General features: G+C 38.2%; 2 protein-coding genes across 4 annotated transcripts in view; one reads left to right on the forward strand and one right to left on the reverse strand.

Annotated features, from left to right (window-relative positions):
* Positions 1 to 2,087: 2,087 nt before the first annotated feature.
* ZFAND5 (zinc finger AN1-type containing 5) lies at positions 2,088 to 26,017 on the reverse strand. Of its 3 annotated transcripts, none has more exons than XM_072959596.1 (6): positions 25,885 to 26,017; positions 21,502 to 21,659; positions 20,965 to 21,076; positions 20,326 to 20,429; positions 17,763 to 17,888; positions 2,088 to 14,935 (listed from the first exon to the last, which is right to left on the reverse strand). In XM_072959596.1, the coding sequence occupies exons 2-6, from the start codon at positions 21,650 to 21,652 to the stop codon at positions 14,913 to 14,915; spliced, it is 516 nt and encodes a 171-aa protein (XP_072815697.1). In that variant the 5' UTR covers positions 21,653 to 21,659; positions 25,885 to 26,017; the 3' UTR covers positions 2,088 to 14,912. The 3 variants fall into 3 exon arrangements, with proteins under 3 accessions (XP_072815697.1, XP_072815695.1, XP_072815696.1); XM_072959594.1 differs by lacking the exon at positions 2,088 to 14,935 and adding an exon at positions 15,376 to 17,017; XM_072959595.1 differs by lacking the exons at positions 2,088 to 14,935; positions 25,885 to 26,017 and adding exons at positions 15,376 to 17,017; positions 25,653 to 25,804.
* The window catches only part of TMC1 (transmembrane channel like 1), a 317,967-nt gene continuing 317,440 nt past the window's right edge, over positions 25,832 to 26,358 (forward strand). Inside the window, exon 1 of the mRNA XM_072959593.1 lies at positions 25,832 to 25,955. The gene's annotated coding sequence lies outside the window, so the exon portion shown is untranslated. The remainder of the gene's footprint in view (positions 25,956 to 26,358) is intronic.

Here is a 26,358-nt window from a genome sequence, read left to right on the forward strand (position 1 = left end):
TACACATCCTAAAAAAGATGGGGGAAATGTTGGTTAATGACTTTTTTCTTTGGGGGATGAAATTCCTCAAACTGGATTTCTATGATTCCAGCAGCCCATTGTCTTTTTGTTTTTTTGTTTTTTGTTTTTTGTTTTTTTTGCATTAAATAATTTTCTGTTCTCTCAGTTGTGATAAGAAACACCAGACATTTCCAATAACATTATATGTATATTTAATTTTTACATAGAATTTTTTTGCTAGAGTATATAAAAGTACATGTATAAAAATTAAATGTATATATTTATCCACCAAATTTCAATAAACATTTTTAGAATTTGCCATACGCCCAGAAACTCACTCTTAACCAGCCAGGATAGGATAGTCTGTTGCTCAGGTCAAGACAGTAAATCTCTGTCTCTGTTTCTCTGTCTCTGTCTCTGCCTTCCCTTTGCTCCTTCTCTCTCTGATTTTCAGGGGGGGAAATGGTTTCTGATGACTTTTTAACTGTTTCCCAGAGCAGTCCTATTTGAACGTATTTAACAACATTAGCTTCTAGTTTCCATTAAGGAAAAGAAGCATGCAGAAACCCGACTCCAGGCAGCACTGGGAAGATGCCAACAATGCAGACAGACTGGGCCAGTCAAGAAGAGCAAAGTGCCCAACTGCCATTGAGACCTCCGTCAGGAAAGGCTCTGTGCACCAAACACTGGCAATACACAGTAACCCACAGTTAGGATCCATTAGGGAAGCCAGACAGCACAGTGTTTAAAAGCATGAGTACAACTGGGTCTAAATTTAAATATCCTGGTATCATCACTCACTAGCTGTGACCTGGGCCAACTGACCTTGAGTCTTAGAGTCTTAGATTTTTCATCTAAGAAGTAGGGATGACAATAGCACCTACTTCATACTTCATAGGTAATAGTCATGTAAAAAGCTGGCACATGTAAGCACTCAGTATTATTAGAGTGTTGTTTATTAAATTATTTATATTGACGCCTTGGAAGGAGCGAAGGGTATCTCAACTCACTGCCTTTCCCTCACCATCCCCCACCACTGATTCTCACTCAACAACTTCTCTTTTACTTGCTCTCATTAACTTGTGGGTAACTATCTGAAGGCTAAAAATAAGTTGGAAAGAATAAAAATAAGAAACCCCAAACCTGACACAACCTCTCCTTTAAAAAATAATTACAAAATAAAAGATACATTCAGAGAAGAGAGGTTTACATGACCCAAACTGAGACCTTTACCCTGTATCCTAACTCAGCTAATACAGATTATTTCATAATTCCATTATAGGAAAATCTAGTTAGGGCCATTTGTTATCACTTGTCCCCCACTTCTGCTGCCTCCTAGAAGTTTGGGAGAGGTTGTTCACATAGGTAGAAACGGTTTGCTCTTGTCCAGGATTCTAATGGACTCCAGGTTTCCCTATATAGATCCTGTAAGTATTCTCTAGTTACCATTATGCAGAGCCACATAAAGGAGAACTGACATCCCTATTATTCAAAGCCACATAAAGGCCCTTTCTCCTTTATGTCGTCCTGTACCCTTTTACAACTTTTCCCTCAAACCCAGATGTAAGGATTTTACCTGAGCATGTTGTGACTTGGTTCAGATATCAGCCCAGGTAAAGATTTTTCTTTCAACATTCCCTTCAATCTAAACTAACCGTTTGCCTCTTCGTATTTGGGAACAATCTTAACTCTCATTTTTGTTAGGTAGGTAATCATGAAAACCCAGGGTCTTGCCCAATCAATAATTTGTCTTTGGGTTTCTTTGTCTTCCATGGATTAAGGTCAGAAGCTAGTGGTCTCAGTGATATTCTCTCTGCTTTGTTCTAACAGCTAGTACAAGTATCTTTTACTCATTAAATCGTAATTCCTTTTGGCTGAACTTGTTCAAAGAATAGAACAAATATTTCATCTGGATATAAACCTATGACTTCTCAGCCACTGTAAGATTTAAAGGACAGTTTTTAAATCATGTGTATCGTCTTTGATTATCAAGCTTAAAACTTAATTTCAGTATTGTGTTTCACTTAGCTTTCCGTCCTCTGTAAAAATATATTAAAAACATTAGAAGACAGGTTTTTTTTGGTTTATTTATTGGATTATTTCTAATAGTCTCCTTTTCTTACTTATTGTTAAGGCTCAAACACAGTCAAATTATCATTAATTAAAATGCACAAGGCACTCACAGAAAAACAAATAAAACAGAATGGAGAGGCACTTCAACACAGTATTTTGTGAGGTGGGTTAGCTTAAAAGAAAGGGCATGCTCTCCATCTTGAAAATCAGAAAGGAGATGCTTTTTCTACCCTGTTAAAAGCAAGGAAATACGAAGCCATGATTTTCCAAGAGAAAGGTCTTTTTCAAGCCCCTTTGAGGGTTAACTTTACGACAAAATGAAAGATTATCCTCTGCCATCTGTCACTGAAACCCAGCCTCCATTCTCTCTCTAAGCCTCAGAGCAGGGAGACAGTAAAAGAAATTGAGAGACATAAATGTTCCAGGAGGTATTTCACAACAAGTTTATTTCTCATTTGTCTTCATCAGAAGGATTTCAAGATTGGAACACTTAATAGACCTCTCACTGACAGCCGATGGGAAGATCAGTGATCAAAGGTTGGAGATATTTGGAAAAGGAATGTGTTCTGCTGTGGGGATTGACAGGAAAATGAGGAGGAGAGAGAACTCTGGGTCCTGAAATGAAGACTGATTAAGCTAAAAGCACAAGAAGCTGCCATGGGGGAAGGAGAAGACTGGATTCTCCCTCTTTGTGGAGGCAGCATCCTGAGTCCATCCAGGGAAAGGCAGGCGGACCCCTTCACAGAAAGTTTGTCAGCCAACTGGCACTCTTGAGAAAGTCAATTGTGAGAAGTTTCTCACACGTGAGAGGCTCAGCTCTGTCTGAGAGAGAACATTTGTCAGAGAAACAAAATGTGTGAGGAAGTCATGGCCTTTGTGAAGAAACAGGGTATTCAAAACAGGATTCCTCTGGTTCTGTTAGGATCATTTACCAGAAGTTCATTTCATGAGTATATTTTTCTAGTCTCGATGAATCTAGGCCCTTCCACAGAACTTCAGTTGAGAAATGGGGACTGTGGAAATGGTTTTCTCAGTTCATAGACAACTTATGAAGTCCATGAAGCTGTTGATCCATCACATGCATTTGCCACTCACTCCCCTTCCTATTCTCCTCCCTCGAAGTTTACTGATTCATTCCAGAAACAAAGGTGTAGGCATCGTCAGACCATATACTTGAATTTGAAATGACCCATGTTAAGCTTGAAGCAAAATGAGAAAGACTCTTCTTGCTGGTGGATGGTGCATGAAAATCTAAACAGAGATGCCTGTGGCCTGGAAGAATGCCTCATGGTGACACTGAAGACCAACATATGTTCAAAGTGAGGAGAGCTTCAGTGAAGAGTTAGTGGCTGAACCTCTAATTTCCTCCAAGTTCTAAATCTGTCCTCCTACTCAAGAGGAAATGAGGCTCTGAGGAAGAGTCCTTCTCCTCTTCTGGAATCCTGAAATGTTAAAACTGGAAAGAACGTGAATACCATATAAAACAGACCTATTATTTTATAGGTGAGAAACACTGTAAAGCCCAGAGGCAAAGTGACCTCTCTGCTGGTCTCAGAGCTGCTTCATGACAGACCCAGAGGCACCCTGTGATTTTCCTGAGACCCAGTTCACTTCTGTCCTGTGATAAAGATTCTCTCTTTGACCAACCTCTATTCAGGCGCCTCTGAACTCTCTTGTCAGGTAGGCCTTGACTTGCGGTCTTCTGTGTTTGTCTCTGCATTGTCCAATTTTAGTGAGAAATCCTAAGGCAGTTTAACCAGAATCCTACACTCTATCTGATTGGCCCTGGCCTGCATATTAGCACGAATCCTGTGAGGCTGGTTTAGCCAGAATCCTCCCTTACCCCTGATGTTTCCTCTTAGTAATTTCTATTCACTGACCCTCTACCCTACTCTAGGGCTACAAATTCCCACTTTTCCTTGTACTTGGAGCTGAGTCTATTGCAGTGGTCCCTACACCTATCATGATGGTCCTGAATGAAATCTGCCTCATCACTCTTTAACAAGCGTCGTGAATAGTTTTCTCCTCTAACACTGGTCTGGGGAACCATTTATTTTCTAATCATCAGGAAGAGGGGAAAATATGGATTCTCCATTCTCCGTTCCTACAATTACAAGGGGTGAGGAAAGAGGACTAAAATCCTCAACTAAAAATGAAGTAAGAATTTTAGCCTTCTATCAAAAATATCTTGATTATTGATTGAAAGATTTCTTTTTAACAAAATCCTCTCTTATTTCTAGAGGATGGCCAAATGATACATAAACCTTCAGAGAGTATGCCCCTGATCCCACCCCAATGATTCACATTATTCTTTACCCCTACTCCTAGTTACTTTCTGAAATTTCCGAATTCTAGTAATGCTTCTTTTGAATGCTAAGGACATATTTTTTTAAAGTTCCTGTATACATTTACCAAAATATTATTAAAACTAAAATTTAAAAGCCCTCATCAATCTGTTTAAAGAGAAAAAAGGCGAGTCTGAATTACAGGTTATTTTGAAAGAAATTAACCTAGTGGCAACAAATGAGTTTACTAGATTAAAATGAAATGAGATCTTGGGGGTGGTGCTGGATGAAAATGAGCTGTAATCAGCATATGAGTTGTTTTGTATTTTTCCAAAGGAATCTGCAAAATTTATTTGCAGATGGAGCAGTCTTTGAAACCTTTGCCACACTATTGTCATGTTAGCAAACAAAAACCATTCTCACCTCACCAACTCTGGACTCACACTTAGAATGATTTACCCAACTCTAAAGACATGTCTTCCATTTCAAAAATATGAAAATGAGGTTTTATTTTTATCAGCAATTTATTGAAGCATCTGAAAGTTAAAATGTACATAAAACCACCATTTGCTAAATGCATCAACCCCTGGGGGGCTCTAATGAACAGTTGTGTGGATCTAGACGTGTAAAGCTTTGCATTCATTGTCACTTCAAAATTCTTGTCAAAGTTGTCATCATACTGAAGGTCTGACTCATTTTTAGCTTATCTGAGCAGGCTGTTCTGATCTGTCAGTTATAATTGCTGTTCTTACTTCTCTAGTCGTTTTTGTTAAAATTCCCCTGTCTGTACAGCCCACCAAACCTCTTCTCAAGTTGTCCCAAGTTGTCCCAATTGTCCCAACTGGATCTGGTATTTGCTAAGACGTCCAGTTGTAAACGCTCCTACTTTATTCTGGGTTTGGTCAGTCAAAACAGCTGCTGCTCTGCATCAAGCTAGAGTGGGCAGACTTTCCCTCTTTTTAAGAATATTTTATGATTCATGAGGTTTTTTTCTAGATGACTTATTTTCTTTATATTGATAATCTTTTCATTAATAAAATAACTAATAACTCCCTGGTGGACATTGCAGGATGTTTTGGGGGAACTTAATTAGCTAGTTTCCAAAACCTGGAGTGCACTGTCTCTCTTGTTCTCTAAAGTAAATATGTTCTACCTTTTTAATGAGAGAGAGTGACACAGGGGAGTCACTGACTGTTTTTGTTTTTTGTTTTTTGTTTTGCTTTTGTTGTTGTTGCTGCTTATTTTTCTTTTCCTTTTAAGTAGTTAAAAATTATAAGATGCCAAATAATGAGTTTTCATTACAAGTAGATGAAGGCTGAAAAAAATACATATACTATTTTTTGAAGGAGATGATCAGGCACTATGAAAAATGCTGGAAATAAAAAGATGAATTCATCAAAGCTAGTCTTTGTATTCAGGGGATTTAAATGCACCTAACTCTGTTTTTGTTTGTTTGTTGGTGTGTTTCAGTTAGATGATGTTATAAACCTGCATGAGCCAGAGGCTGCACTGTAGAGGCTGTGAGCTGGGCCACGAGGCAGTATCACGGCACCCCCCTCATGACTCTCGTCCCACTGTGGTATGTCCAGGGAGCCCTCCTCCACTATTATACAATGCTGCGGTAGCCCACTTGTTTATCCTTAAGTCATAGGAAAAGATTATTGACGTTTTAGTGTTTGTTAATACGTGTGTTTTACAATGTTGCTACAAGCTAAAAAGTGTACAACAGTCCATAATTCTCGGAAATCATTTCAGATCAGAAAAATAAGCGCAGTAAAAACCAGTTTCTGCATGATACAGGTTGGCTTTTTGATACCAAACAAAACAGTTGTCTTGTGTTGGACATGGAGTGTCCAACTTGAAGTAGCACCAACTAGGAACCCTTTTTTAAGGAACAGGAAGTGTCAGCAAACCCCTGTGTATGTGCTGGGAAATACAGTCATATAAATAATGGTTCCGATAATCATCTGACTGATTTTGGAATTATCCTTTTTGTTACCTCTGCTAAATGTGAGACCAAGTCACTGTCAGTTCATTACTGAAAAACCACTGTGATACTATAATGGGGTCCTCACTCCATGACTGTAACTCATGGCTTTTTAAGGTTTCATTATTGTCCTGACTTTGCTAAGGAAATGATTAACTCCTGGTTTAAAATCCTAGGATTCTCATAATGGACTAAATAAAATGAACTCAATGAATCTCATTGGTTCAATTTTGGTAGTACAGGTAGAAAAATGCCACATTAAATTTGTCATGTTCAAATATTTATGTCCTGTGATACCTTTCCCTAAGCAAGAAAACATAAAGAGAAATTTTTTAACAAGTTGGCTCTGGTTTGGTACATCAAGTCAAATCAAGTTCAACCCCATTCATGGGAGTGTGGAGAGTCAGATTCAGATAATTTACAACAGCAGGTTATACGGAAGTTCAAGGGTAGTCCATGTATCACAGGTCACCATGGAGATGCTGTAAACTTAAATTACAACATGGCCCAGCTCACAGCACTCAGGTCGAAAGATACCAAGAAGAGAAAACTACCCAACAACTCATCCCCACTTTCTGTCAGAAAGTCCCCACTGTCAATACACTTCATCTTAAGAACTCTATTGCCTTGTATGAGATCATCCCACCTACGATCTCTGCACTTGTCCCTGTGTAAAACACTTCTTGAAGCCTGCTGCTCTTTGCAGGAGGGGCCTCATGAATCCTTCTAAATACCTTGCAGAGGCTTGTATCTCCCCCAGACCCTATAAGCCCACCCATCTTGGGCTACAGCTGATGACCTATTCTTGCAACACAGGTAATCTGGCCTAGACAAGTATTCATCTGAGGGTCTTCACCAGCAGAGTTCATCTTGATGGTTATGGCTCTTTCTCTATCATGTGAGGGAGATAAACCATTCTGTTTATACAATAATCATTGAGAGCTTGACATTGCTGTCTCCTCTACTCCTTTCCAGCTCTGCTCTTATCTTAACTCGGCTGAGATAGCTTGGGTTGAGGGTGGAGGGCAGAGAAAGGTGAGATGGTAAGAAATTGTGCAAATATTTTTAAGCATCAGCCTCAGTTGTGTGCTAAATGTTGTACTCACCTCTTTGGATTTTGTTTCATTCAACTGGGGACAAGAACCCAATTTTTCTTGTTAGGCCCACTTACCCACTGAAGAAACAAAGAGGTTAAATAATGTGCCCCAAACCATATCCTATTAAAAACTGAAGCAAAGACTTGGGTTTCTCCAATTTTAAAGTCCTTGATTTTTTTTTTTCCCTATATTCCTCTTTGAGACAGTTACTCAAGGATGCTCAGCCTCTTCAGTTAAGGTGACCTCTACCTCACTGCAGCCCTGGGGCCCTTGCTCTCTTCCTGTGATGATCATGAGGCATACTTGTCTGAATGACTCTGTCTCATCTTTCTTGGGACCCAAAAGCCATTCTAGTAATCCTTTTGTATTCCTTAGCGTATACTCATGTGACCCTGGATTGCATTTAGAGAGATAAAGTCAAGGCCTTGCTAATAACTATGTACTCATATCCACCTTTTGATTATGTACTTACATTTAAATACATTGGTGCCTAGTGTTCTGAAAATGCTTTTGAACAAGATTTTGAAGTTGTGCCAGGGAGTGCTGACAGTGGGTATGCCTGGAGCTGTCTGATTTTCTTGTCTTGGATTCCGGCTCACAGGACAACTCACACAATGAAGAGGAAAAATGATATTAATGAAACCTTTATTCCCACTGCCTTTCCTTAAGTCTTCTCCAGAGCTGGGGAAGTGTAACTACAGCCTACCCCCTCACCCCACTACAGCTTTAAATAGCTCTCCTCAAGGCTGGCTGGTAAACAAAAGGTTATTAATGCACAGGTAGATAAAGTGGGTGGATTACCCAGGCAGAGAAGTTGTGCAAAAGTGAGCGAGTGCCACCAATGAATTTTAAAGTGAGACAGGTAGATGGGCTCCAAAGCCTAAAGCAACAGCATTCATTTAGTTTTATTGCTGAGTTTCACTTAACTCCAAAGAACAATGTGATTACATGGTTAGTTTTGGGAAGGACTTTCTGGGTGAAACGTGTTGAGCCATATATTGAAGAACCATGGGATTACAACCAAAATGGGTTTGTTCCTGCCTCAGCATTTTGCAAAATACTCTAATGTGGTATTAGGAATTATGAGTAGAAAATAAATACAAGAGTTCTAACAGAGACCACACATACCAGCACTTTAAAATGGGGATGATACAGAGAAACAGAAAGCTCCATTTGGAACAGTTCAAGGGAGTGAGGCATTGGACTGTCCAAGCTCATCTCTCTTTATACTCCATGGGCCTAGTTTGTGGGAGAGAAGACATATATTCTAAACAGTATTTTCCAAATCTGATTAACAAAATCATGTAGGGGAGAGCTGTCAAAAATAGATTCTCTCAGATGCTCTGATTTAGTGAAAATGAACTGAGACCCAAGTATGTGTTTTATTGTTTTTAGCCCTCCAGTTGATATTGGTGATCTACAGGTTTGGGAATGCCTCTGCTAAAAGATTCAGGCTACTGTGCCACTCCTAAGGCATGATTTAGGCACATCTCGTCCATTCTGTGAATAGATCAGTATGTCTGGATTGGGAAAATTATAAGCACTGGAAGAGTTTCAAAGATTGATTCTAAGACATTCTTCCAGCAGTAACAGGCTGGGATATCGCTTCAGGGAGAAAGTATGCACCAGAAGAGGGATCACTTAGTAATAAAATGCTGTTGTCCTGAACTGACTCACAGTAATTTTCAACTTCTCTACTATTTTAGCCTTGGAAATAACAGTATAGAGATGGTTTAGTTTCTCTCTATCACACAGAACAATACTCTGACAATTCAGCCAAGACTGTGAGAGGGCATCTGGGCTTATGTAAGGTTAAGACAATCACTACGTAAAATAACATGCTTGAAACTTGCTTTTCTTGGCTTACAAGCATGTGTATCATGCAAAGCATGATGTCTTAAGACAATCGTCTGAGTTTGAGAGGAGTAGGACAGGGTATCAGGGAAAAGCAAACTAAAATTATTTTTAAAAAGATTGAGGACTAAATTTGTTATCCACCAATTCATTTTCTTCTTCAGCCCATGGAGCCATTGTTACTGCCTCTAACAGGAGAAAAGGTACTGCTCTTCTTTTGATATTGTCTTAGAGGCAGCAGAACAAGGCAGATTTGGTATTCCTGGCTTGTATAGTAGCTAGCACCCTCATAAAATATTCAAGTATTTTAATGGCCAGGAAGGCCATTTGGATCCTGAGTCATCTTTGAGTCATTGATCAATTTGAAAATTCTACCAAGAAACACAGACACCAAACTTTGCATGCAATTTCAAGGACACATGGCCCAGCTTAAGAACGTCAGCCTTGCAGACAGAAAACTAGTGGTGGGATTTTGTTTCCATTTCACCAAATGAGTTTTAGTTGATAGTAAAATAACTGATTGTTAAACCACACAGATCAGAATCTGGCCTCTTAAACATCTGTGAATATAGCCTTCTTTCAGGGGTTATTAGCCATTAAGTAATGTTGAAACATCGAATCTATATCAAGCACTTAACAATGTGCTTGACATTACTAAGTGTGTTACAGGTTAACATCATTTTAAGCTTTAAAGTTTGCATAGGTAAAGCCACACAGGTATTCAAGATTAATAACTTTCCCAGAGTCACAGTTTTTGAGTCACAAACCCAAACTGGCTTAAAAGCTAGTATCTAACCACTATCAACTACTAATTGTTTTCCCAGCCTGGAATGAAAAATTTACTCTCCACCCACAAGCAGCAAATTTTGTAACATGCATTGTTCTTGGGAGAAAAGGCTTCAAGTAATGACATATATCGGATGATATCCAACATTATTTCTGACCACCCATCCTCCTAAAACTCAAACTTACTTTCTCAGTTATAGAATCAATCTGCCCAATTTAGTAATTCAGATCATCCTTCTCTCTTGTACTAGTTGATGATCTCCTTGAAAACTAAAAACCACATATACTTCACTTTTCCTGCTCAGATGGCCTGCCTCAACCATAGAGGGAAGACCCAGTGTCAAATGTGACTAATTGCTCCTCTCAGTTCTCAACGGAGGATGACATAGCTTCCCAGGTGCAACTCACGAGAACCTCTTGTGACAACTATAATTGGCCTTTCATTTGGTATCTACTACACGCCATACATCCAGCTCATTGTAAAAAGTAGCCTTTGGTCCTTAGGCTTTAGAAATACATGACACTGAACTTTACTACAAAGTTTGAAATGCTGTAATTCAGTACTAAGTGCTATGTTCAGTCCAACCTGGGATCTTCTGTGTAAGGGTTGTACATCACTGTGATTATTGGTTAGCTCTGATAATTTGTCTAGGATCCTTAAAGATACCTTAAGAGTCTAGAAAATTCTTGGTCCCAATTAATCAGTTAAAAAGTACTGCCCTTAATTTACTTTTTAAAAGCCTCACTTTCTTTTAATCAAAGACCCAAATTAACATGCCTATTACTTGAATGCTCTAAAGGGCCATGCCTGAATGTGAGTGCATGGTATTTTGATGCCTGTAGATTGCACTTTTTTTTCCTAATAGGTTATTATTATGTTGTTAAATCTCTGGAGTCTCATGCTATATTATTTTTGTCACCTGATATATAAACCTAGCCACTGAAAAACTGGTTATGCTGTCCCAGACATTCAAACCAATCTAATTTTCATGCCAATCAAATAAATAGCTAAGAATGAAAAATGTTCAAACATAATTTTAGCTGTTACTAAAATATGCTAGATGCTAAAGGTTAATGGGTGGGGTGGCATATTAACTATTCATATTTAAGTATTATTTTTACAAATTACATTTACAGTAGTAATTAGTACAGGACATTGGAGGCCAAATATTTTTAGTTACTTGGTTGATATTTCTAAGCACATGGGGTTTGCCTAGGGGAGGGGTACTTTAAGAAACATCACCCTAGTAAGTACTTTTCTCATAAGGGTGGATGTGGAACCAGAACACTAGGGTGCATATTTTCTTTAAAGAAATGCTTTAAAATAGTCTAAATCATATTTATTTGCATAGTATTCAAATTTTCATGTTTGAATGCATTTTTAGTAATAGGGAGGGAAGAGAGGGTAGAAGCATGTAACCACTACCATTTTTTAATTTGCCATGGATTATACACGTAAGATCAATTTCAGAAATTTATTCAAGACACTAGTGTTTAAGTTGAACTCATTTAGGCTAGCCTATATTTTCCCTGGCTGCTTCCTAAGCTCTAAAAGAGCATGTGCTTCAGTAATTGCTATTTTGTGAACAGTTCTTGCACTCAACTAAAATTTAAGAATGTGTTATAAAGATTTATTAACTTCTGTGTAGGCTAATAAAATACCCTAATTCCTGAACAGCCTTGGTTATATTATCAATCATTTCAGACATATAAAATCTGAGGTTCCGTGGTGACAGTTCAAATTAGTATCATCAGGAAAAAACATTCGATGCAGTTAACCAACTAGAAAATAACACATAACTTCTGTCGTCTTGCTGTTAGTTAATCTAAGTATCACATGTGAAGTTCAACAGCCAATCAGTACCTATACTAAAAAGGATAGTAGACCTTTGCAGACAACATGGAATCTTACATTTATGCCACAAGATGGTTTAACTTACTTCTAGGACTAGAACAGAAAGGCACTCTGGGAGAAAACACAAAACAATGCTCTTTGCTTTTATATGAATTAAAAACCAGTGTTTGTGTGTGAAAATAGTATTAAGCGTTAAATGGCACTTCTGTATTGTTGTACATGTACTTCGCTTTAAAGCAGATTGTACAAACATAAGAAACTTCTTTATCAAATTTCAAATTACTTTCATTAACAATGTGCTACTTCACCCACAGAAATCCTTCTATTAAGGCTATATAATCTATTGCTCATCAACCAGAAACCACACCCATCATTCTCTCCAAAATTATAAGCTAAATTTATGAACAAAAATCGCTGTAAGAACTTTGCAAACAATTAGGCAAACAAGAGTCAAATTAAGTCTCTGTACACAGTCAGATGTTTACATGATGTGGAAGAGAGAAACCTTCCAACTTATGACAGGTACCTAAAATGTGTCTTTGGAGTGGGACACATGTGACAGGATGAGAGAAGCTATGCTTCAGTGTATATCAATAAATCCATTTTTGAACCCTGTGAATGTAGTACCAATTCAAAAAATACAATTATAACAGCATGCTTAACATGTTGCTATCAGATTACTTAGTAGACATTTGCTCATTTTTAGTTTTCTTGCAAATAACTTCATTTAATGCAGCTGAAAAAAATGATTCTAATCACATTAAAGTTTTTAAAAGTTACAGACCTTTACCTTTTCACTATGTAAGACTTAATGCAACCAATCTTGTTATCAAACAATTCTCTTTCCAAGTTCTAGAAATCATTACTCTAGGACATTAAAATTAACAATACCTCAAGAGAACAAGTTACAGACTAGGAGAAAATACTTGCAAAAGACACATCTGATAAAGAACTCTTATCCAAAATATAGAACTCTTAAAATTCAGTAAGAAAACAGCCTCAACTAAAAAATGGTCCAAAGACCTTACTAGACACTTCATCAAAGATACACAGATGGCAAATTAAGAATCCTGTAAGATGCTCAACATCATGTCATCAGGGAAATACAAATTCAAACAATGAAATTTAACTGCACATCTATTAGAATGGCCAAAACCCCAGAACACTGACACCACTAAATACTGGTGAAGATGTGGAACAATAGAAACTCTCATTCACTGCTGGCAGGAATGCAAAATGGTACAACCATTTTGGAAGCCAGTTTGGTGGTTTCTTACAAAATCAAATATATTCTTATCATACAATCCAGCAATCACATTTGGCATTTACTCATAGGAGTTGAAAAGTTTTTCCACACAAAACCTGCACACTGCTGTTTACGACAGCTTTATTCGTAATTGCCCAAACTTTGAAGCTTCAAGTTGTACTTCAGTAGGTATATGGATAAACTGAGGGACATCTGGAAAATGGATTATTCAACACTAAAAAGAAATGTTATCAAACCATGAAAAGACATGGAGGAAACTTAAATGAGAAACATTAACTAAAGCCAATCTGAAAAGGTTACATACATACTTTTTGATCCCATATGACATTCTGGAAATGGCAAAATTATGGGGCCAGTAAAAAGATCAGTAGTTGTCAGGGGCTGGGGTGGAGCGGAGGAATAGGTGGAGCAGATTTTTTAGGGCAGTGAAAATACTCTATTATAATGATTGATATGTCATTATAGGTTAGTCCAAACCCATAGAAAACAATGGTGAATTACAAACTATGGACTTTGGGTCATTATGATGTGTCAATGTACTTTCATTAATTTTAACAAATGTACCACTCTTGTGGTGTTGGTAACAGAGGAGCTATGTACGTGTGGCAGGAGAGGGTACATGGGAAGTCTGCACTTACCTCTCTCAATTTTGCTGTGAACCTAAAATTGCTCTAAAAAAACTCAAGTTCTTAAAAAATTTAACAGGGAACACTTACTATGTGCTGGGCATTGTTACTATACTTATTTACAGATAGAGAAGCAGGGCTCCAGGGACAATAATCTTAACCACTATGCCATCCCACTCAAAATTGTTTCCTTTCCAAATTCATGCTGTGGGTAACACCAGCTCAAACCAGAGGCTCTAGTTTTGCAGATGAAGTCCACTGAAGAATAGATTTGACAAAAGGACTAGCTCTAGGCCATATAGCTAATTCCTATTACTGTCCTCCCAAAACAGTTTTGGAGTGGGGATGTGAAGTGAATCTGTAAGGTGAAAAGTGGTATATTCTTGAAATGTTTTCTATCTCAGTGTACATCATTACAAAGTTAAAGCCCATTTATAGTCCTGCCTGAGAAAAATTTAGGTTTGAGTACAGGAGTCTAGGTGAAATTGAATCTTCCTAGCTGCCTTGTTTTACACATTTGATTCTTCTCCACAACTGATGTTCCTGACCAATCAAATCCACAAAGCCAAATGTTCTAAATTAATGTTTCTCATAAGAAATGATTATGGAAATTATTACAATTTCATGCTACTTATTTCAAAGATCATTACAGACAAATGAAGTTGAAGGGTCCATCATCTTCCCATCTAAGTCTTCTGTATACCCACTACTCTGATTTCAAAACCTTAAGACTTAAAAATCTATCAAATGTTTGATGACAGAGATAGCATTAAGAGGGAAAATACATCTTGAAACTTTGAATAAAAATTAAGTTTGTCTTCCAAATACCAGAACTTCAGCTCAACTGTGAATTCAATATCCTTCGTATTTTAGGAGGTAACTATCCTTTAGCTCATCCTAAGTACAGTATATATTTCCTCCCACCTGAAGCAAAAGTAGCAGCATCCAAAGAACTGTGACAGATGGTAGTGCATCAGCCATTTCCATTTCAAATTCCATCACTGAGAAGCCACGGTTCTGCTATCTCACTTCAGCAACTGCATTGGCAAGGTCAGCATGTCACTGTTATTCCTTATTCTTTCTTATCTCACATGACACCTGTGACCTGCAAAGACCAAGCCCATGGGTCCATCTCAACATTAGAACCAAACCCCTAACAGGTAAAACTTTGCCGGTTTTTGTACACAAATTGTCATGCATAAAGTGTTACTTATAAAGCAAAAAATGAAATAAAAAAATTAAAGAAGAGATGTGAAGACTGAACAACTATGGCCCAAGTTCTAAGACTGTTTTGATCCTAAAAGTTGCCTATACATTTCTTCAAAATTAAATTGTCTACTACATACCATACTTAAGATGTTTCACAACACTCATCTCATGGTTCTCACTTGAATATATCATGTTCAGGGATGGCAATGGAAAAGTTTACAATATAGCCATGCAAAGTCTACATATGCAACTAAAAAGTTGAATATGTAACATTTTCTAATTATCCCCCTTTAGGATTTCTAACTATGGCTTAAAAACCCAATGAACAAGTGGAAGTTTCCCTCTGTACATGGCTTTTATTATTTACATAATACAATATAGCATCAATGCTGAATAGCATGATTATGTGCAATACATAAATATGAACTATCTGTACACATCTGCAGATCTAACTGAAACTAAGATACAGAAAATTGAAAGCAAAACTGAATGCTTTAAGAATAAAAGTAAAAACTAAGACTGAACACTGCAGTAAATCAGTAGTGCCTTGTGTACATACTTAACTATTTACAGATGAAAACAGGCATTACCACGACACTAATCTAACTATACTCATTTATATATAAAAAAACACAAGTTTCATACATCACAAAAAACCTTCCATTATAACACAGAAGTGATATTACCAGACAAGCATCAGTGAAGTATACTGCCTCTTCTAGTTGTTATTGTACAATGCTGTAGATAATGCAGCCCATGCAATACACCCAAGAACACTAGAGTCCTACACCCAAGTACAATTAATATGATAAAGCAGCCCTCTGCAAGTGGTGCTGGATACCACTAAGAAGTCTACTGCAGCCATTTTGGTTATGATTTTCCATGCAGAAGGGTACAGTTACATTAAGAACTGAAGTCTTTAAAAAAGCTTTAAACATTCTTTCTTGAACCAAAACACTCAACAAAATATGCACATGAAAAATTATTGAGATACCTTTGCAACTTAAAATTCAGATGCATGTTATTCAACAGAGCTGCTGTATGTGAAAACCAAACGTAGAGTTTTAATTTCTTCTTGTAAACAAATTAATCCTAGTGCAGTTCTGTGCTATGCATTTTTAGCAATGAGAATAATGCAGACATCTTCTGGTGCAGGCCAGCACAGTAAGTTTCAAAGATAGCTCAAGACCCTGTTGGCTTGATGTTTACTCTTTGTAACCAGTTGCGATGTATACCTCTCACAGAATGTCTTATTTGACAGCTTTTAGAAGACTAATTAACTAGGCTCACATATGGCACCAAATACTGGTTTCACGGAAAGGTCTGATCCACTTTATAGCTTTCTTCCTGCTTCCAAAGAACATGTAGAAATTAACAGCGTGAAGTTTAACTATGGTAGAAGTAGACTGCCAGTCCTTTTCTGGTGTACCATTTTTTAAAAAAAATACAGGCACATAACACTAGCCAAAGATTACACCTTGATTACATTCCCAAAGGCAGATATGCTGCAAACATGCAGATATTTCACATATTTTGTTTGGCACGAGGGAACTAAATTTTGTCCCTGTTATCTGTGTATTTCAATTTGCTGTGCAGATTTTCATCCAATTTTATTCAAGGGAGGGCATATACATTTTGTAGGGCTGTATCTATCCAATTCTGCCTGTAACAAACACCCAAACAACCTAAAATATCAACTATAAGACAGACAAGTGTGAAGTAAAACTCTGGAGAACATCAAAGAAAAATGGCCATGCACCTGCTCTTTAATGTTTTCCTACGATATATTAAAATAAAAACAAAGTTTCAGTCTCTTCACAAGTAGTAATTTATATTCTCTGGATTTTTTCAGCCACAACAACTGGATTCTCTTTTCTGATTTTTGCTGCAGCTTCTGCTTTGTAATCATAAGGACAGTTGTGCTTGTCAGAGTAACGGTGAAGTCCACAAAACAAATTTCCACATCGGCAGTCAAACCCTATACATATAAGAGGAAGTAGAGTCACTTGGGAACTTGTAGCAATTAAAAGAAAACAAAAAACAAAAACCCAAAAAACAACAACGATTGGCATTAAGTCACTATAGAAGAGGAATCAGATTTTCATGGATCTTTGCAACATGGAAGAGTCTGTCACTTTAAATCGTGAAAATGCTTTTAAGCTTTCTTAAAATGATGAGAAATTCAAGTTAACTCTCTTCCATAAACTCCTGTAGGTCCTATACAGAGTAGAAATTACACAGGCTCTGGAGTCAGGCTGAACCGAATTCAAATCCTAGTCCTACCATAAGTTAACTAGGTAATGTGAAACCTAGGAAAAGAACCATACAGTTCTGAGATTTAAAGGAAACAATTAAAATTAAAAAGTACGTAGACCATTTTGTGCACGTGTTCAAAGTAGGTGCTTACTGTTTAATTCAGCTACCTTTCCCCCAGGAGAACAAAGGAAAGAATCAAAAGGGATGATCAATTCAATAAAGGAGATTGAGAAGGCCTGAAGTTAGGAAAGGATTTCATATGATTAGAGAGAGATGGAAATCAAACTCAACTTCTCCTCGTTGTCCCACTTTTAGTCTACTCTGGAAACTTTCTATTCTTGAAAGCTGGACATTTTGTTTTATATGCAAGACTGACGAGTCCCTTAGGGAATAACTAGGAGTCTCTTAAGGAGTTACTGTTAAATCTCAGCAGCAGAATATACATGGTGTTATGTGTTCTGTAGTACCTGTAAGGCCAACTTTCTTTCTGCACATGAAACATCTGTTCTTCTTTGGTTTGGGCAACTCAGGAGCTTTTTCTTCACTTTGAGAAGTACTGGGCTGAGAAACTGATGGACTGGGCTGAGTGACAACTGAAAAACAAGGGTAAAAATTAGAAATCTGTCAAGAATTCACTGGTTGACAATTATCTAAGTTAAAAAAAAAATTAAGAGAAACAGTAAGAGTCTCAGTGAAAATGTTTAAGAAGCCTTTCCTGAAAACAAGTACTTTAAATAAAATCTTCTACTTCAATATCAGAACTTTCAAATCTGAGAATTTCTTGCCAATTAACATAATACAACTTGTCCCTATAAATTTTCATTAAATGATCGCTCAAATTCCTTTAAATTCACTCTTAACAGCTAGTACTAGGAAACAAAATCCTAATTTTAAGTTTTAAAGACTTAAGAGATGTGGTTACCTGCTCAGCTTTTCCATATTGCAATTGCCTAAATGCAAACTTCTTAATTAGGGCAGTTCAAATTCATTACTACTCAGTAAATATGGCTGCCAACTTCTGAGGTACGTAACTAGTCATTTTGGTAGTAAAATTAATAGAAAAAAGAAAAATTATGTAGGTAAAACCAGCAAATTTCAAAAAGTAGAACTCAAATCATTAATTCCTAATTAACTTCATATCCCAAAATGTCACATTACTTTGTCATTTTATTTTCTTATGTAGGAAACCTGGAGAATTTTTATAAAAAGCTCTTTCTTTTGAAAGATTAGCAAACAACGTCCTTTTAGGACAGTGTAAAAATTTGAAGAGTTGTGACTTTAGATTAAATAGGATTCTATAGGCAAAACAAGAATTTTTAAAGCACAGTTTTAGTTTACTTTGCGATGCGTAAAACTGGTATAAAGTTCGGACAACTAGAGATATGATCTACTTTTAAAAGTTCCTGTTTCTCTATTTAAAACGGATTCAAGTTTTAGTTCATATATGACATCAACAGAATTTGTCAATATAAGAATGCAGATTACTGTATTAAAGTCCACATTACCACCAGGTTATTTAAAAAATACCAAAATTTAATTCTACTTTTATAAAATTCAGCGACACCAGAAGTACTGTTAGCTGAGTTTTAACATTAATCCAAACCTCAAGAATAGCAAATTAATATATACAATGGTAAAATTACTGCCTAAACAATAGGACAGCACTAACATTATCAGCATAAATCGGAAGCTCTAGAGCAAACCTATTGGTTTAATGACAACTTACTCTAAAATTCTCTCCAAATTTATAGTTTACTTGCATTAGTAATATACCCAGTGAGATCAATAGCCTAATATTAGATCAACAGTGGTATTCCAGCTACTACTTATTCCTAATAATCTATTATGGCAGCCTTAACATAATTTTTCCTGATGGTATGATGGTAAAGAACGGTATGTGAGAATAGTCTGGGGGAGGAGATGACAGCCATTTTCTTGGCCACATCTGAAAACTGAATAGTGGTTCCCAAGACATATAGGGAAAAAAGGGAGTTAAGAAGAGAAAAATGATACAGAAAAGGCAAAGAGCAGCAAACTACAGATTGTCTACCAAGAAATAATAAATGCACAGAATAGCTGCAGATTTAATCCGAAAGAGTATTATTCCAAGGTCATAGTAATTTTGTGTTAAAAAAACAAAAACACAGAACAAAAGCCCCACAAATATGAATTTGGTCAATTTTTCAGAAGGATGGAATTCACTTCAAAATGCCAAATACGGATTCCCCTGCCCAACTTAAAATTTTCATCTTAACTTTATCGATTAAGATTGATATGGTTCACATAAGCTTGCCTATGTAATATTAGCAAAAGCAAGCCTCAAAGCAGATTATATATCTATTGACTTTATTTCCTTACAATAAAGTTTTATACTGTCTTCAGTAAATACTGTACCAGTCAGTAATTGATCAAATGAACTAGATGTGCTATAAAATAGGTAGATCACTGTTCTAAGGTCTAGCACAGGTAATTCAAATAAATCAAACTGGCAACACTAGAGCAATCAGTCACTATCTAATGTAAACCAAAATGCATTTCCATACTGAGTTTTTAACTCCCGTAGGGATCCAACACTTCAACTTGGAAGTTTTATTAGTGTTCAGTATGTTTTTTGCTCAAATATTTTCTACAATATTAATATCAAGGCTGAATTTTTTATTGTAAAATTTTTGATGGCTTTGGAATTTAATCTATATAATTTTCTCTGTATGTCTTCTCTAATGATTTAGATACTTCTAAAATGTATTGGTGAACTACCTTCTAACTTCATGAAATTCTTAGTACTTCCGTTCTTCATATTATAAACTTTGCTGATTTGTGGGTGTGAGGTTAAGGGGAAATGGCAAAGAAGAGAGTAAAGAGTGACTGTCTTATACTACAAGTTACTTTAAAGACAGTGGTTTGCTCGGTCTATGTGTTGTAGCTCTTGTTCCTCTTTGGTCCTTCAATGGGAAGGAAAGAATACCCCCAACCAACCCTTTCTCGTACCACCAAATCCAGAACTCAACTAGTATTAAACAAAAAACATACCTGGCTCTGACACCTCTGTTTTCGGGGTAGTTATTTTGTCTTCTCTTGAAATGCTCATTTCTGTCATTTGCTGAGTTACAGGCAAGGCAGCCACAGGCACATTTCTATTTGAGTTCAAGCAAACATTTTTAAAGATGTTAAAGGTACTTCTCTGTGAGGTAAGTTGTCAGTTCAACTTTAAATTATATAGTATTTCCAACATGGCCAAATGGAGCTAAATAATCTAAAAAAGATGCCCAGCACAAATGGTTGAGAAGAAGGAAAGCAAAAGGGGCAGCTTTGCCAAAATGTCTTGCGTGGCATTACAATATAGTTACAGAACCTCATTCTCTACAATCCCTACACCTCAATTACAAGGAAATAAAAGCACGCATTCTCAACATAGCATACTTGAGACTGTTCTGCAGTACGTTATGATATACACCTTCACTCAGTGACCTACAAGATATGTTAAAAGACACTGGAATCTCCAATTGTGCAACACATGCAAAATAAAGGGCATCTGATATATTAACTGCCTTATGATAATGTAATATATTTGAAGTAACATAATATCCTTTTTATTAACATTCATAATTATGTTATTTTTATTTCCTCCTATAGTAATAATAATAAAAACCCAGAAACATTCAATCTTACCTTGATTTTTCAGTTGTGCTGCCAGCAGCACCTTCACAGTTGTTTAAACTAGTGTCTGCCCTTTGTACAGATGCAGAATCTGAGGTAGGACTGTTGGAACCACTAGCTGTTCCTATTTAAAAAAAGGATTTGTAAGAAACAAAGCAACACCTCAAACACTCAGGAACAAAACTATTAATAAGTAACAAATACTTGCATTTCATTAGGTTAGTGACTTAAGTACTTTCATTGTGCTGCAGAATCCTCTATTTAAGTGATATCCAAACAAACAAAACCAAAAAATTCGTATCCAGTGAACACAAGTATGAAACAAAACCTCAAAAAGGAAAATGAAAAACCTAGAAGATGCTTGTAGACAGTCACTCATTCCTCATGTAGTATGCAAAGTACTTGAGCTGTTGCTTTAAATTTCAAGCTTTTCTTGGGTTTTTCTCTCCTTGGACTTTCAGCATTGGTTCAGTCTTAGGCCCCAATTCTTAGTTCTACATTTTCTGTCCACCAGTTCTTCAAATGGGTTATTCCTTGGAAACAACTTACCCATTGGGCTCATTCTGCCACTATTCTGCTGTCTCTGAAGATGTTCTTTGTAGCAAACAGAACACATTCCATTTGTCCTAGGATTCCCATAAAAGCCACATCCTGTACTACACAGCATGGGCCCTGGGGTCTGGTTAGTCTCCTGAGCCATTGTTCTCCTATAAACAAAACAACAAAAAAATTTTAAGAAACTAGCATGTAATCAAAAAAAAAAACCCACAGAATCACTAAATTAGTATGATAGTCACGATTGTACCTTTGTCATTTCTAAGCACTGAGTTTATTTCTAACAAAGGCCCAAATTGTGTTATCTTTAAAAAGGGTAGGCTAAATTATATTTTGTTGCCTTTATAAAACAAAGGACATAACAGAAACTGTGTTTTAGCTTGATAAATAATGAACTATTATGACTTCACATTCTTTAGAACAATTCTGCCATTATACATTAAAATGTGTTATTTTACCTGTCAATGTCTGTTTTAATTCCTGAAAAGGTCACCCTTCCAGATATAAGAATTGTGTTTAAATCAATTAGTGCAATTGGTATTTTAAAATCACTTTCAGCTCTCCAGTACTATAGGCATATCATTTCAAATAATCACAATCAACTGTTGACTCGGTATCTACTAGTGGTTCTTTAAACTAGCTGTATATATTGGATGCAGCTCTAGAGCGTTCTTGAAACACCTGAACACACTTGGGTCCACTAGTAATTCAACAATTCTGCTACAGGGAAGAGAGCATCTGTACTTTCAAAATGCTGCAACACCTTTATGAGGCTGGAAAGAGAGCTGGTGGATCAATTAGCCTTTCCTGTTAGCTTGGCAACAGAAAGTGAAGCTCTTTAAGAATTTAGAGGTAGGGTCAGTTACTTATAGAAAATTCCTTTTGTTTTAGAGTTGACATGTGAAATCTGGGTCTGAGTATACTTTGAAGTCAGTGCCCAGAAACCTGCAACACACAAATTTTCAGCCATAGGTTTGTCAGCCAACAGCTCTATTAAAACTTTTAACAAGCGTGTTTTCCTCATACCAGAAAGTAATGAAACCTTTCCAATCTCAATTTCAATATAGCAAAGCGATATAAATACAAAACCTTTAGTAATGGTTAATATTTAATGCTAGGTTATCAGAAAGAGCTTTATACAGGAAGCATACCCTTGCTTTTCCAGAAGCCTTGTTAAAATTAGCACAAATACACTAATGTTTTGCTAGATTTAGTAAATTTCCTGAGTTAACAGAACATAAACATTTAAGAAAAATTAAAGAAAACACTGGAGGATTTCCATGTTACCATAAAATATGTATGAATGTACAAAAATCATATTTGAAACTACTCAAAAGGAGATCGTGTAACTTGTGGTCATTGTCATGTCAATGTACCTTAATGTTGACAACGTAGGTGCTTTATTAAGTTACAAACATTTCAAAAAAGCACGGTAGCTTACTTCAAGCTAGAGCTTATTCCCTAGAATTTCATTAGGCTTTTTCCAACCATCACATACTAGGATACACTCTTTAGTGAGTTATTAAAAACAATGTTTTAACAAGTATTAACATTTTCTACCAAAATTATTAAAGGGCGGGGACAGAGGGCTAACCAATTTCGACCTGGCTAGAATCCTGACATTTATTCTCCTAAACATTTAAGTGATAGTAGTTTTTCCTTTTGCTAGTAAGACACCATATTTAAAGCTTGAAAATATTTCAAGCCAATCAAGCTTGTATAGAGTGATCAGTATTTGCAACTTACTTCAGACAATAGTACTAATTTAGTTGACACTGTCTCTTTAAATAGTAAGTGGAATTTAGCTGACTCATTTGGAGCAGGGTAGTGCAAATATTTCAACATCACTTACGAAGTTTATTAAAACACTTTCAGTTGGTTTTTTAAAATTTTGAGTATAACATGCAAAAAATGCTTCAAATAGTGTATTTATCTGCATGCCCATCATACAAAGTTACGAGTCTTTGCCCTATGCAAAAAGTAGGGTCCTTCCTTAAAGCCAGCTTGAAGAATTACGCTAAGTCACTTTCTACACTAACTTCTAGTGTCGTCTGACAGTGGCTTTAAAGGTAAATTGTCTTAAGAGTCAACCCATATTAATATTAGCTAATCCAATTCTAAAATCTTTTGTTTCACTTAGATAAACGGGGGTGGGGGATCTCATCCCAGGACTTCATACGCAAAGTATTCCACCTTTCTTCAGAAAACACATCTACCTTCAATTCACTATAAATAGCCTCCAAACTCTGAGACACAAGAGACACCAGGACGTTAGTTTCCTACATGGCCTCCCACTTTTTGGATTTTTTTCCTCGTAGAAAGTCAGCTTTTAAATGCCATCACATGTGCACAGCTTGCCTTAGTATTTCTCAGAAGCTTGGATCACATGGGAGGGCGCTTCAGCCTGTCACAAGGCTGCAATGTGACAAGCTGAGCTGGATGGAGGCTCTCACATAAAGCCTAGTCAACAGGGGCCTCTGAAATCAGCTTCTATTTATATCTCGGAGCCTGCCAACTCCTACACAACCCCAAGAACTAAGGATGCAGCGTTCATGTATCTGACACAGTAAGAAAACAAAAGAAAAAAATGCCATTAAGGTTCCTACAGTTTTTTCTAATGTAGGGATGGCTAAAGAACAATCTCAAATTCAATCTAGAAGACGCAAGCATCATTAATCACTCATGAAGCCAAAAGGACTGTCTAAAAATCAAGCAAAGCGATGAGAGCATCAAGGCAGAAGGAACTCTCCTGTTTAGTGGCAATTTTTTTTTGCAGGGGGGCAGGAGGGGGAGATTAGTTCACCATTAGATACAGTATTCTCCTACTTCGCAGTATTTTAGAAAAAATGCAATACCATTATTATTTAGTACCTTTCAAGTTGTTACAAACTTGAGCATTCATGGGTCAGCTCTATCAGATACAGCTAAAATGTTTATTTTTAGTTTTTACAGCTGAAATGTTTCTCTATAGTTTGTGGCTTCCTCTAATTCGTTAACTACAAAACAAAAACCTAAAAGACTGGGGGGCATGTAACTGAAAATTCTCCAGCCTCAAATATGAATAACAAAAGGCTTTTATACATGAAATTTAGTTCTTTCAGGTGCACAAAAATGTTAGGAATGTCCACCCCACCTGGAATTGAGATCGGAGTTCTAGTCTCTAATCTACCTCTAACTAAGCCAGTGACCTTGGGCAAGCCCTTACTCTCCAGATCTCGGTTCCCTCTTTGCAAATAGAGAAGATTACTGTGATTTTTAAAGGCTCCTTTTCAGGCTTAATACCTGGCCTGAGACAGAAAATAGGGAAAAATAAAACAAATCTTTTTTGGGGGGGTATTTTTTGAAAAAACTTGAAAAATAAAATTGCAATATTTTCACCAATTCAGTTCTGAAATCCTACTTTTAAAACTAAGGAGTAAAATGCAATTCATTTAGATTATTTTTTAAAAGTCTGTAAATTACCTGAATGCGAAGTTTAGGAACAGTAGCTGTATGGCTCTATGACCTATATATACTACTTTACCCTAGTATGTTCTTAGACAAGATTCTTAAGAGGCATTCAATCAAAGAATCTGGGCCTTTTCCCAAAACACTGCTCCTCGTGTGTGGGAAAAGAGCAAAGAATTTTACGTTCACCAGACTAAATGCACGAAACAAAGGGGAAGGTGCTCCATTTCCTTCACGAAAGAGATCTTGGGTGAGAAATGCAGCGACATCGGTAAAACTAAAACCCGTCGACAGAAGTCCCCCTCACCCAACGTTCCAGGGGATTTTAAAACAAGTTCGGGTCCCACTGGTCCCCCATCTCTATCCCCATGCATTTCTGAGCAAAGGCCTCGCTCAGGAAAGCCGAGCAGGGCCTTCTTCAAAAACCACTGAGTCATGCAGAACAGCAGCTCCACAGGCCAAGCCAGCCCCTCACCCTGCCCATCCCGCGCCCAACCCCGACCCTGAACGGCTCCTCCGAGGAGGCAGAGATGAGGGGTGCGGCGGTTAAGGGGCCGGGGGCGCGGCGGCCGCCGCCACCGCCTTTGTCTTTCCCTGTCAGGCCACCCACACCGGGCGCCACCGCGGAAGGCGACCAGGACAGACTAGAGAGCGTCCCGAAGCCCCGGAGGCCGCAAGCTGGGCATTGTTCCCCCGACCGTGCGTGTGCGAGTGAGCCGGGGGCGCAGGGAACCGGGCCTCCAGCCACGACGACAGGATGACGCCTCCGTCTTTGTGCTTCCTGAGCTGGCGGGCGGGCTCCCTCCCCCGGACGCCGCCTTCCGCGAGTCGCTCAGGCTTTGCCGGAGGCCCGCGGAGTCCCAGCCCCCACTCCCACCCCCGGCCCGGCACGAGCACCCGGGCGCCCTCCCCCAGCTCCGCACCACTCACCCTGCGGGGGCAGGAGCCGGGCTCGCGCGCGACGCCGGCGCAGTAGAGCCGGGCCGAGGCCTCCGGGATAGGTAAGCCGGCCGCCCTGGAGCCGCCGCGGCCGGCCGGGAGCAGGTCGTAGCCGCAGGCGGAGGTGGTGTCGCCGCCGCGGGTTCCTCCTTTGTTCCCGCAGCGACACCGAGCGTGGCCGGGACACGCTGGAGCTCGGGAAGTGGGAGGAGGGAAGCGGGGGGGGGCAAAGAAGGAGGCGGAGGGAGGATCGAAGGCCGCAGCGGCTAAGGCGGCTCGCGGCGGTCGCCCGTCGTCGCCTCAGCCTCCACCGGCGGCGGGCTAGGCCGACTCCGAGAGCGAGCGGGGCGCGCGCAACGAGGCCTGGGCGCCGCGAGGGTCCGCGGATGGCGCTCTCTGTCGCTTCTGCTACCGCGAAGGGAGCTGCGCGGCTCCCGGGAGCGACGAGTCCCAAGTGGAGGTGCA

The sequence above is a fragment of the Vicugna pacos genome, chromosome 4 (assembly GCF_048564905.1).
Source record: "Vicugna pacos chromosome 4, VicPac4, whole genome shotgun sequence".
Classification (NCBI taxonomy): domain Eukaryota; kingdom Metazoa; phylum Chordata; class Mammalia; order Artiodactyla; family Camelidae; genus Vicugna; species Vicugna pacos.